Source organism: Corylus avellana, chromosome ca6, assembly GCF_901000735.1.
Source record: "Corylus avellana chromosome ca6, CavTom2PMs-1.0".
NCBI lineage: Eukaryota > Viridiplantae > Streptophyta > Magnoliopsida > Fagales > Betulaceae > Corylus > Corylus avellana.
In genome coordinates, this window is record NC_081546.1 from 523,326 (window position 1) to 536,680 (window position 13,355).

The 13,355-nt window shown below is 35.6% G+C and overlaps 2 protein-coding genes across 2 annotated transcripts; both read right to left on the reverse strand.

The window, feature by feature from the left end:
* Positions 1–1,346: 1,346 nt before the first annotated feature.
* LOC132185816 (uncharacterized) lies at positions 1,347–5,793 on the reverse strand. Its single transcript, XM_059599607.1, has 8 exons — positions 5,468–5,793; positions 5,289–5,382; positions 5,068–5,193; positions 4,784–4,942; positions 3,176–3,294; positions 2,806–2,997; positions 2,621–2,711; positions 1,347–1,680 (listed from the first exon to the last, which is right to left on the reverse strand). The coding sequence occupies exons 1-8, from the start codon at positions 5,620–5,622 to the stop codon at positions 1,588–1,590; spliced, it is 1,029 nt and encodes a 342-aa protein (XP_059455590.1). The 5' UTR covers positions 5,623–5,793; the 3' UTR covers positions 1,347–1,587.
* A 1,193-nt stretch (positions 5,794–6,986) lies between these two features.
* On the reverse strand, positions 6,987–11,369 carry LOC132184389 (uncharacterized). The gene is made up of 6 exons (XM_059598013.1): positions 11,001–11,369; positions 10,755–10,922; positions 10,091–10,352; positions 9,835–10,001; positions 9,597–9,746; positions 6,987–7,949 (listed from the first exon to the last, which is right to left on the reverse strand). The coding sequence occupies exons 1-6, from the start codon at positions 11,043–11,045 to the stop codon at positions 7,602–7,604; spliced, it is 1,140 nt and encodes a 379-aa protein (XP_059453996.1). The 5' UTR covers positions 11,046–11,369; the 3' UTR covers positions 6,987–7,601.
* Between the last annotated feature and the right edge of the window lie 1,986 nt (positions 11,370–13,355).

Genomic DNA, 13,355 nt, shown 5'->3' on the forward strand with positions numbered 1-13,355 from the left:
TTATTTTTTTTTTCCAAACAAGCAAGAGAAAAATGGGTTACATGATGAAACAAACACAAAAAGGGAGGACACCCCAACAACAATGCTTAAAAAGTAAAATGCAGTACAAATACAAGAACAAATTCAGGATGCAGTCCAAAATGACCAAACAGCAGGCAATGATGATTGCTAATGGTGCCAAAAGAACCATAAGCAAACCGAGTCTATTCTAGGGCCGCACAGAGTGGTTCAAATTGCAAAGAAACTCCGTGAAGAGTACGTTGCGATAAAAGCAACAACAAACAAAGTCGTCGCTATTGGTGTGTGTGTATATATCCACTAATTATAATATTTAGAATTTAGGTTTAAGAGCATTGGATATTTTTATATGAAAACTGACACTTTTTTTTTTTTTAATATTTTGATAAGGAAAGGTGAGAGAATATTAAGGAACATATTCCATATGATCGTAAATTATTGGTTTTTTTTTTGGGTGCAATGGCTCAGTTGACGCAACTCGGATCTCCCCATTAACCAAGCACCGACCCATCAAATTGGGGAAAAGGGAAGTCCGATCAAACCATTTTGTCATTAGTCTCCAAGGGACGCCAGCTCGTCTAAATTCATCCATGAATTGTTTTGCAACCATGCGTCTATACCAAATGCATTTCTTACATCAACCTAAACATATTTGTTCACTTTCATGAAAGGGGTGAAAACCACCCCTTTTTTTATTTTTTTTATTTTCGAAGAAAGGTGACTTGAATGGTTCGGGTGCGATGAACTATCAGTATTACATGTAATACAAGCAATTTATGTAAGGGAGAACTTGGACCTCACTTGATCAAACAAGTATTTGGAGAATCCGAGTAGGTGTCTCAACAAGTGGAGCCCAAATACTCTCTCACATAAGCTGCTTATATTGCATGCAATATAGATAGCTCATTGCACCCTATCGAGATTCAGATGACTCAATATTAAGTGCAACAACTATGAGCATTCCATTTATTATTGTTACTATTATTTCTTTGGATTAATGTTTGTGTAACAAATGAAATATAATAGCCTTATATTCTCTAATACAATGTCAAAAGATTTAGTTATATGCAAATATGAGTTGGCATAAAAATAAATGTTGGTTGTCGCCCTCAAAATGCCTTAAATGAAGGTTGTTGGGGCGACCATTTGTTTTGTAAAATCAAGAATTTTATTTCAAACCTTAATTCTATCATGTATTCCTCATTTCAATTAAATATTTTACACTTCTATACAAGATCATGATCAAGTGCTTCTATGGATTGCTTGAAATTGCTTCCATAGGTAACTATTGGAAACTCACGATTTACCTGCTGCTAGATAAATGCTAATTCACATAATTGGATCTCGGAATATTATCATCTTCATTTCATTTCAAGTGAAACGAAAAGGATCAATTTCATGATCAAAATTTTGTTTTGTTGCATCCAACGATATATATAGTGCCATGTCATACAAGTGACTATGGAAAAACTATCTGCATACTAAAAAGAAAGGAGACAAAGGATTTGGTATGTATATAGTTTGAATAAAGAGTAGTTTCATTTATACCCCCAAAAATATAAAGACGCACTAAGGGAGATCGGAAGGTGCCAGGACTTCTAGCGGTACACCAGGAGTAGGCTCTAATACCTGAGCATCTGGTAGTTCCTTTGACAATAGCTCCTGCATTAATAACCCGTTAAATTCTCAGTTGACTCTCACATTTGCAGGATAAACACGTCTAATAGTGCAAAGCTATAAGCAAAACACAATAAATAAGAAAATAGGAGAGAAATTGCTGCAATAATCAAATTTTGCGGCTGCATTTTTTTGGTAAGTAATATTAAAGCTTGGGGGGGACGGGGGGAATAAGCATTCTCAACCAATCACAAAAAAATCAGCAATTTAAAAATTAATTACCACACACAATGTCACCAAAATTAATCAAACACATAAATTTCAGTGACGAAATGGAAACTTTTTTTAAGAACTCTTAAAATAAAACCATAGCCAAACTCAAGAAACTCATCCACTATAGAAAAATCAAATTACACACTCCTAAAAAGGAGTCGCACAAATAAAACAGGAAGTCCAGAATTGGATAGAAATTTGGGCAAAGACAACTTTGAAACTCTGATAAATGGCATTAACTCTCAACTTTCACCAACTTGGCAAGCTTATCAATCATCTAGGAACACGAACTTGGCAAGCTTATCAATCATTTGGGAAGTCATATATACAACCACAAAGCACGCTTTGAAAAGAGGTTAGAAAAAGTTTCCATTGCTATTATGTCCAGGGCACCATAAAAGTTTCTTCTTTTTTTTTTTTTTTTTTTTTTTTTTAAAAAAAAAGAAGCAATAATATTGTTTAAAAGCACATACTACACTACACTGGTATAGTTCACCAAATTAAGAAAATGATTACCTTGGTACTGTGCAAGAATTTAAAAAGGGGAAGGCTATGCCAGTAACATTCACCTCATAGTATATGCATTACTTTTATGGTGAAATCAATACCATATGATGGATCTCTGTGATTTTCCATATGATATACATGTATATTAAAAAGAAATTATGCCTGTGAGTCATCTGTTCTTCAACATGAGTAAAAGAATGCAGACCTTAAATGATTCTAATGTTCCCTCAGCTTGTATTATACTAGCAAGAAGCCCTTTGCTATCAAGGTCCCCATTTTTCATTGGCACGATGAACCTACAAAATAAGGGAAAAAAGCCAATAAAAAAGGTTAATCACTAAAAGCTTATAATTTATAGCTGCCACCAAAGTTTAAGCAATTATTGTGTACTTGGCATGCAGAACCCTTGCAAGTTGAACTGCTTCTTCTTGTCCTGAAACCAAAGTAAATTTGGGCAAAAGCTGCTTTATGACTGGTGTGATGACAATGTCAGCCCTTTCCTTTTCCAGAAAATTCTTGTTGTATACACAGTGGGGTTCATAGTAAAGAGTCAGTTGGCCCTGCGGATAATTGACAAGATACCTGGCCACAAAGTACACCAAAGAAACAAACTTCTAGTAAAAGATCCACATAGTTAAGGTTAGAAACCGTATTAGAGGAAAGGGCATACATATAAAAAAGTTACAATTTCTTTGCAATCAAATCCAGAAGGTGTAACATTTGCATTCACAATGTCAAACTAAAGCACGACAAACTTTACCCATTCTCAGGTCGCTGCCACGGAGGACCTAGAACTGGTCCTGCAGTGGCCTGAACTCCAACTTTAGAACCATTTCTTGCTTCAATGACAGAGCTCTGACCAGGTTCTAGGTATGTGACCTGAAAAATTCTGAAACTAAGTTTGGAAGTGAAATGGAAATGCTTTGATGGATCAACACAGGAGCATGTACAACAGGAATGTTTATCCCATACTTTAGTACGACGTATTAAATATAAATTCACATTCAGACAATGTTGAAATAATCATGGTTAATGTTAATTTGGTCGGTGACTATGCTGTAAAAACAATTTTGGTATAACATTTGAACAAAATTTGGTCCACCATCTAAGTGTCATGTGTGATCAGCAAACTGGAAGATGACTTCTGATTAGAGGAGGACAAGGAACTCAAGCACAGACAAAAACCAAAGGCCACAAGTATAACCATCATCTCCGTAAGAAACACAATCATATATCCTAGAGAAGAACTGCAAATGTTGGGCGACAAGGTATGGCTCCTGTAATTGTAGCATACTAATCGCAAAAGATGGCAACTGAAACCAAATCAAGGGACACACCTAGCCTCTGACTCACTTGGGAAGAGAAGGCACAGACACACACGTTCAGCAGGCAAGTGCATGCACATATTCATACATGGAAAGAAAGAGAGAAAATATCACAGGCACTTCTAGATGGGAAGAATGGTCGAGTACCTTATCAATAGCATGCAATTTGCCTTACAAGTACCAATAAATATCAGTCTCTTGAAACTCCAATGGGGCTTTCTGAATGGGAGCTGGTAAATGTATTTGCTTGGTAAAAATTTGCTCTCCCTATACTGATGTCCAAATCCACTGGCATGGTAAGAAGGATCTTTCCATTTACCATCAGGAAGGATATTCTATGGCATAAAATACACAGACAGTCACTTTGCTTAAAATTAAAATTGCCTAATCACTTATGACTTTCATTGGCCAAGTTTCCTGTGAAAATAGCTGGAAACATTTTGGAAGAAGATGAAAGAGAATGGACCTAGAAAGTTTTCAGGGTCTTCATCTTTAACATGAAAAGGAAATCAAGAAACAAACCAAAATACTGCCACAGGGAACACTAGTTTTGTTTGGACCTTTTGCCTACAGTCACAGGCAGAGGGCACAGAATACAATGGCTGCCTCTTTCTGAACACTGATCCCCAATACACCCCTTGAATGGGACTACAGACAATAACCCTATAACAGAGAAAACAAAGCCCAATGCTACTGGGTCAGCTACAAGACAGCGCAATGAAACCTCAAGAATAGCAGTAAGCCTAACTCTGCATAGCACGCTGATGCTGTGGCTTCGATAAAGAAGGGTAGAGTTCAAGAAACACCACCAAAACAGGCTAGAAAAAAGCCAAGTTCAACAATTTCCAATATAAAGGATGACCAATTAAGTTTAACAAATATAACCTAGAATCATTAAGCCAATGTCCATGTGCTAATTTCTCTTAGGGCATCCACGAAGAATGTTCAATTCTTCACACAAAAATTAAACAAAATATGAATGAATATTGGAGAAACAACCAGCATTCAGCTGGCAAAAAGACCAAGATTGGATATATACATACATTTCTAAATAGAGGATCCAGCAGTGGCTTAGCATTGGGAGTTGCTATGACTCTAAGGTTTGGGGACTTTTCAGATAGCGGCTTCAAGGTCTTCAAATGGCAGTGATCATCAAGGCTTTGTGTAATCAGTAAGCAATCGATTTCAGGAAGATCACTAAGCTGCACTAAGTTGCATACCAATCAGAACAAGCTCATCAATGCGCACAGCAATTCTACAAAGAGAAAAGAGGACAACATATACATAACTGAAGGCACACACCAGGTACTAACTATTAAAAAAATACCTGGAAAGTCTTCAAAAACTTCTTGGCAGCATCATAAAGCCAGGGAATTCCAAAATCCAAATTACCCACCAAGATTGGATCTACCAGTATTTTCAACCCGGCAACCTCCCACAACCAACTATTCCCCTAAACAGAAAAAACAAATCTACATGTATATGTTAGCAGAACCTCTAAATGGAGCAAATTTATGGAAGGCCCAGATCAAGAAAACCAAAACCCACCTCTAAGTAAGTGAGTTTGAACACTCCAGTGCCAGAAGAACTCGACCCAACTGCGTTCTCTTCAGAAACCACAGCAGAAACAGCCCTACTCAGCCTGCAATTAAGCGTCACTGCTTCCACAGCTCTCAGTATAAACTATAAAGCTACACACGCATATCAGAGAAGAGAGAGAGAGGGACCTTGGGGTAGAAAGCTTCAATGTCTTGGAACTTGCACAAATCGGACTGCTCACAGTTGAGATGAAACGGATGTGTGAAACTGGGGATAAGGGTGGTTTTCTGGTTCTACATGGATTGCACAAGCTGTGAACACAGTTGCACTGAACAACGGCCATGGTAGTTAATCGTCCGAGTCTTCCCGCGAACGAGAGTGAAAGCGTCTTTGTGATATTTTAATCACCCAAGATTCCTCACCATGCATACCCAATTTTTTTGTTTACTTGAATAGATTTTGATTTTGCCACTTGGAACATGCTGACCCACTAGTTCAATGCGCTGGATTGAGGTTTCTGGCACTTCCTTGGAGACCTGCAATTCTAATCATCTAATAAACCGTTCATTCATTCAAAATGAACGGTCTAATTTAGCCGCATAAGATATAATAAATAAATAAAATAAGAAAAGTGACGGTAAAACCACCTATTAAGGTTGGCCATCCATTAAGTAATACAGCTAGAATTTATTGTTATGTCACTTTTGTGTCTCTTTAAATGATATAGTTTTTAAAATCATTATTGAATTTGTGATTGATTACTATTAGACTTTGATCAAATGATGATTTTAAAAGTCACTTCATTTTTAGAGTGACACAAGGGCGACTTTTAAAATTTTTCTTTATTAAGAGCATAACCAACTATCATTTTCCCTTTTAAGAGATAATAGGATTGGTCGATCACTCTCTTGAGGTTTGAGAATGGTCGATCACTTATTGAACCTTTGATTACCTCAAAAGTTCAACTCGAGTGGAGCGGAGGAGATTCCAACCACTGCCTCAATAAGTATCTTAAGCCACCTTGTTACCTATATTTTACTTATTTTGTAATTTTTTTTTAAAGGCTTATGTGATTAAATCCAAATTGTTCATTTTGAAAATTGTTAGGAATTGCAGGGAGTCGGGTACCTCAGTCCCAATGAGGCAATGAGCCCATATTTCTGTTATCTATCCTTTCGGCTTTTTCTGTTTCTCGAACTAGAGTTGCTTTGACATTGCTAGTTTTCCAATAACATTTTGCTCTATCCCAAGGGACGGAGCATTGGGAGGAGCGATAATCATGCAAAATAGGCTTTGTTGCTAAAATAATGCTAGAAAGAAGATTCACTGTCTTTTTCTCTCAAAATTAAGACAGATTTTTAAAATTACTACTAAATTAATGGAACTATAAATTGCGTGTCAGTTTTGTTATTCCTCCAATGGGTCATTGAGTGTCTAGTTGAAAAGATTGCGTAACTTTTTGCGATGGGTTTGTATCCTTACACATGATATGGATTCGATGGCTGAAATTGAAATTGATTCAATATTGGGAAATTCAGAAGGAAATAACCATCTAAGAAATATCAACGTTTCAACATCGCTTAATCACCGTATATCAATATAATTGAAAATAAAAATCTTTTGAAAACAAAGTTGATTGTAAGAATGCTTATAATGTGTTAGATAAGGAAAGTATATTTTACTGGATAAAATAATAGAATGAATCAATTTAAAAAGGTAAAAAGCTGCTTCTCCCTTTTGTTGTCTCTTTTCAAAATAAAAATATTAACAAACAATCTAAAAATAAAAAACACTTAAAACTACTCTCATGTCTCACATCAAAACACTTTCAAACAAAAAATATTAACAAACAAAATTTGCCGTCAGAAACCCCGCGCGTGAAATCCCTTCTAATAGCCAATGATGGTTTCATCATCTGCCACACAATTTTTAACAGATTCTATTCTTCAAAAACCATAATACATCAACAGTTGCAATTTGCATAGTCTTAGTCCATACAACTCCATGACCAAGCAAAGCCTTAGACCTCAGCCCCTCTTTCAATGAACAGAGACTCGAGAGAACATGTTTAGAGAATTAGAATGAGAAAGCCAAGAAGCTTGATAGGCTTCAACAGGGAACAAAGACAAGTATGTGTATAGAGTAATGCTGCATACCACATTCCTATTCTGCTAGCGTGGCAATTCTAACCAACCCATGAATTAATTTTTGTTAAAAAAAAAAAAATCCAAGAGATGGTTAGGACTGCCACGTCATTGTGTGATAGTTCAGGTACAAATGTGGCATATGGCATTACCCATTTGTATCACTTACTCTGTACATTTATATCTTGAAAGCAAGTTCTCTCTCCCATCTTTTGGGGCGGTACGGTATAATGCTCACAATTTTATTACCTTGGGGTAATGGCAACTCATCGCCCGAAGGGATCTTCTCATGCCAGACGAATTCATTCTCATACTCGAATTTCCTGAGCATTGCAGAAGCATCATCAATTTCCTTTCTGAACACTGATTTCCATAATTCTTCCCCTGGCATCGATTTTTTGGCATTGATCAGTGCTTGACCAAGAACTCCAACTGCAACCCCAACTTGGCCAGCAATCTTCAGACTTTCAGCAAGATATTTTTGACTTCTTAACTCATGTAATGATTTGCAAGACAATATAAATTCCTGCACAGACCAGAAAGAGTATCCATGAGAATATATTAACTAGATAGTGAAAAATATTACACAGTCTCCGCATCCATAAGAGGAGAAAGATCACACATATTGCTGTCTGCGTAAAAGGTTCTCTAATGTGTTTGTGTGCTCTAAATATAAGACCATGTGAATTCCACCTACAAAGCCAAGAAGTTTGTGTCTGAAAAGCATAAAGAGACTGCTCTGCCCCAGTTACTTTAGTAACAAGATTATGAAAATAAAGCACTGCTACTTTCATATGGATGATTAATACTATCTTCTTATTGGCTTCAAGTATGGGTCCAGCAATCAAGAAACAAAATCAGCACATTCAAAAAACTGTAAATTAAAAAAAATAAAACTCTCCCCTGATTGGCTTCAAGTATTGATCCAGCAATCAAGAAACAGAATCAGCACATTCTTAACAAATGAAAAACTAAAAATATTGAAAATATTAGAATCATCCCCCATGTGCAGATCAGAGCTTGTAATATGGTCAAAAACTAAATGGGGCTTTTAGTAATAATAAAATTCACGCAACAATATGTACCAAAGAGACGGATAAATCACCTAATAAATAAACAAGCTTGTAAGAAATGATGACTGAACATTACAGTCATTCTCATAAAATGAAATATATGCGATAATTTGAAGAATACTTTGCAGACTTATTTCATGGCACTGGAGTACCAATTTATCAAGTAGAAAATTCATTGCCAATGACGGTCTAGAGATTGTTATGGCATGATAGAACAGATACCAAGACCATCAACTTCCAATTTACACGTAACAAAGTTTAATGACAACAAACACCATGTATATAGGAAAAGCTATCCCTGCTTTCCATGGTTTTACTGCTTCCATATGCCAATGTTAACCCCTTTTTTTTGTTTATAAGTGCAAATGTTAACCTTCAAAGTTCTCCTTATATCCTACTAAAAGATATGGAATCTAGTATAATGCTTTAGGAATTGTGTAACCAGAGTCGGTGTAAATGCGATAAGTGTCAATCAGTGAAGACACACAATGACAAAGAGAATGCCAAATGGCGCCAGTAATATTCTATTTTAACCCACAAGGTACAGATCAAAACAAATCCAAACAAAAGTTGTTATCATAAAGTTCAAGTTTAAGCACTCCAGGTTATCATAATTTAACCATTTCTTGTTCTGGCTCATTCAATTCATAAACATCAACCCATTTGTCCAAGACTCAATATCCTTGCTCTCTTTCTTGCAAATCCAAAAGAATAGCACCCAGAGAATTCAAATCTAGGATATCTATATAATACCAACTGTTCGTATGGTCTATCATTTACTTCAAATTTTACATGTTTCAGTATGGATAGTTCCTGTCTTTATAATTGTGTTAAGACTTTGGTGGAAAACAGATAGCTTATAGTTACTTTGGACATTGCCACTCTGCCACAGTTCCTTCTGATATTAATCACAAGGTAAGGAAGCTAATTCTTTTTTGATCATCTTATTTATTTATTTGTCTGAGCCAGGTGCGGAAGACCATCTGAAAAATTAAGCTAATTAAAAACTTCTTCAACTGTGACACAAAAAGCACATAACCAATTTTCTGCCAAACCAAAACTAAATATAGCCAAGAAAACCGCTCAATATACATTCGTACCACAAAGCGTAATGAAATATCTCTGTACTCTCTAGTTGCTGTATTTAGAACGCCATCAGCTTCATCAAGTAACTGCATAACACCATGGTGCAACTTTGCCAAGAGGCCTATAGCAGTGCCTTTTTCTTCAGCCTTCCTTATAGTTACTGCCTATTAAAATTGTGCAAGAAATTTCCATCAATGATTCTCTGATGGATATCCAACAAGGCAAACAATAAGTGACAATGGAATCACTAACCTGGGCCTCTGCCAAACATATGAGGCTCATGACAGTGGACACAGATGAGATAGCTTCCAGTGGCCTGTCTGCAGGCAATGCAGGCAATAAAGAGGGGAGAACCTCATTAGCTAGATGATGATAAACTCCGGCAGCTTCTCTGAAGAAGGTGGCAGATTGCACCAAATCTATGACAATGAAAGTAAAGGAAATAATTAAAATACTATATACTGTACAAGTGTAACTGCAATAATAAGGTGAACAAATTATTGCATACCAGTTGGCAGAACTTCCAAAGCCCTCTCTCGAAGGATTGCACCATAGAGAAAAAGGGTCATACCAAGCTCAAACCGCAAGTTATCAATTTGATAAAATTTTGGACCCCTAAGGTTAAAGAAAGAGGATGAGCTCAACACACTAATCCATCGTATCTTCAGATCCGAAGTCCACCGTACCATCCGGCCATTGCTACTAATCAAATCCGTATGGAAAATCAAATTTTCCAGTAAAGGCAGATACTCTTCTAGCTTTTGAAGGTCCTGATGCGTTTAAAAAATAAATAAACAAACAAGTAAAATACAAAAAGTAGCAACCCACATAACTCTAGCAGAGACTAATTGATTGTCATCGCGTGCAAATCAAGCGAACAAATATAGAGTAAACAACACTAAATCACACAAAATACATAAGGTAACATTACCCCATTGCCTTAAGAGTCTAGGAAAATGGCTTAATAGACCTACGACAACATTAACATGCAATCACAATAGAAGGGATTTGGTTCCAAAATACCATTTCAACCAAAATGGAAGTTTATTATCATGTAACGCAGGGTCATTGAAAACGCCAACAAAACCATCAAAAGCATTCATTCAAAAAATCAAGTAGCGACACGAAAATGTTTCGAATACTATGTGCACAAATTACTGAACAGAATTTACCTGCTGAAGGTGAGATGTCAACCCTCCAGACATTTCTCTCGCAATAGCATCCGTAATGGAGCTGCTCTCATTGATGGAATCCTCGATCACTCTCCGCTTGGAGCTCAGCTCCTTCATTTGCTCAAGCGTTGCCGAGTCACGCGCAGCATACACCTCCTCAAACACAATCTGTAACCATTCATTCAAACAAATCCTAATCAACCATTCGTTTTTACCAACACTCACAATCACCACAATTCAATCTACCTTCTTAGTTTTCAGCTTCATCGGGTCCGGAAAACGCAGCATCATCTTTCTCAGGCTGACCTTCGCGTACGGAACGCCAAACGGTCTCTGAGGATCCGATTTTCTTTCTCCGCTTCCCGAATTTCACTTGGAATCGGTGAATCCAGACACAGGAAATCAAATTCCAGCGCTGTGAAACTACGAATTCCACAAGAGTTCCAACTCGGAAAAAGTTTGTGACCAATCCAAACAGCAAACGGAAACTTGTGAATTCTGAGCCCGAATACGGTTCCACTTCTGTGAGTATATCAACATCATTATTATTTTTTAATTATTATCATTTGTGTTTTTTTTGAATTTCGTGTCGTTTTCAACAACTTGCTTCTTCGTCGTTGCCGCTTCCTTCTTCACTAAGGTTAACCAGGATTCAGGAAGAGGGATAGATAGATCAATATGGGCCCGGCGGGCCGGGCCATGTCGATGAATATTTTTTAAAAAGTAATGGTATATGCAACATTTTATTCTACAACCATCATAAAATGCTAAAATACAATTGCTAATTAATCTTTGATTTTTTATTTTTATTTTTTACAATGACTTATTTAATAAGTTCTTCGATTATCATTGTAAAATTATTATAAGATATAAGTATTATTTTTTAAAATGTCTAACCATAAGGAATTTTCCAACCAAAACTCTCCAATCCCAAATAAAATAGCATTAAATGCTGTAATAGTTCTTTGTTTGGGACCATTTAATATTTAGTGGAATAATTCTAATTTGGACCGCATATTTTAAATGAACAACTTAAATAGGTGGCTTAAATTAAACTCTCTCCTTATGGTTGTCGACCCTTAGGCCTCGTTTGATTTGCAAATTGTCTAGTCCCTTTGAAAAATGATTAACTATCATTGAGAATAGGAGAGAGTGTACTAGATTAGTTATTCATATTTCTTTGTTTGATTGTAACGCTGTAATAGACTAACTAATTTTGTTCCTTCGTTTAGTACAATGCAATATGTTGGTGAATGGAATCGTATTGTGATCTTATTTCCTAAAATACCCTTATAATACAAATACAATTTATACTATTAAGGACCATTTTTTAAAAAAACATAAACAACTATACTATAATTTTATTTTTATTTTTAATTATGTCTGTGGGCTTTTTTTTTTTTTTTTTATATATATATAAAAAAATCACATATCATCATATCAAATCTGGTCCAAACTTTACTAAAAGATAAAATCTAACAATACCCATTTAGTTTTTCTCGAGCAAAACAAATATAGTTGGAGAAAACAGAATCAAACTAAATCTTAAATTCTAATGTCAATTAAACTCAATCAAGAAAAGTAAACGGTTCAAAAATTAAAAAAAAAAAAAAATAGAGACACGAAGAAATAGAATCAAAGAGAAACGTTATAGAGAATCAAAATAAATAAAATAATAATAATAATAATAAAGAACTAAGAAATGGTACAGAGAAAGAGAGACGGGGAAACATAATCAAGAAAAATAAACGGTATAGAAATTTAAAAAAAAAAAAAAAAACAGAGAGACGGAGAAACAGAATCAAAGAAACGTTGCAGAGAATCAAAAGAAATAATAATAATAATAATAATAATAATAATAATAATAAACTGAGAGAGAATGAAAAAAAAAATTAAGAGATAACGAAACAAAAAAACAAAAAAAAAACAAAGACTTACTTTGAGAGATGGAGATCGTAAGAGCCTCGTGAGTGTGAGAAGGATAGGTTTTTTTTGGCAATTTTACACGTTAATTTTAATCCCACAGTAATGGATTAGCTAAGTCACTCATTTTTTAGTGGTTTAGTTAACCCTGTGTGTATGAGATTAGTAGTCCCATAAGAATAGACTACTCACAGGAATAGAGTATTACCAAATAAAAGACTAACTATACCTAGTGCTAACTGATCCAATCAAAGAATCTAATTCGCGAACTAAACGGGGCTTTACTTTCACCATAACCACCGTCACTGCTGATCTCATAGCCACACTACTACCACCATTTTTTTTTTTCTCTCATTGTATACACAAAGAAGATGGTTAGCCACTCCTTAGACTACTTTGAAAATAAGCAAATCATTTCAATGAATAAAGGAATGGTTGGATCACCCTCAACCTTACCTTCACTCTTTTCTTATACAACAAGAGATAAATTTTTGGTGATAATGTAGTAAACGGATAGTAGCAATCTGCAATGAAGGTGGCGACGGCAATGATTATGGTTGTCGATAGTTGGAAATGGAGGGAGTCCCGATTAAACATATTGCAATTCATACAATATCTTAATTAAGTATTGCATGGGATGTCAACCCCTTCCTTGGCCAGCTATTAGAAATCGGTTTT

Excerpts from the sequence above, each read along its gene's own strand:
- LOC132185816 (XM_059599607.1), bottom strand. The coding sequence starts at position 5,622 with ATGGCCGTTGTTCAGTGCAACTGTGTTCACAGCTTGTGCAATCCATGT. Across the intron at positions 4,943-5,067 it reads AGTTTTTGAAGACTTTCCAG|CTTAGTGATCTTCCTGAAAT; the intron begins GTATTTTTTTAA and ends AACTTAGTGCAG. Across the intron at positions 3,295-4,783 it reads TGGATCCTCTATTTAGAAAT|GTCACATACCTAGAACCTGG; the intron begins GTATGTATATAT and ends AGAATTTTTCAG.
- LOC132184389 (XM_059598013.1), bottom strand. The coding sequence starts at position 11,045 with ATGATGCTGCGTTTTCCGGACCCGATGAAGCTGAAAACTAAGAAG. Across the intron at positions 10,002-10,090 it reads TTTGGAAGTTCTGCCAACTG|ATTTGGTGCAATCTGCCACC; the intron begins GTATGCAATAAT and ends TCATTGTCATAG. Across the intron at positions 9,747-9,834 it reads TATGTTTGGCAGAGGCCCAG|GCAGTAACTATAAGGAAGGC; the intron begins GTTAGTGATTCC and ends CAATTTTAATAG.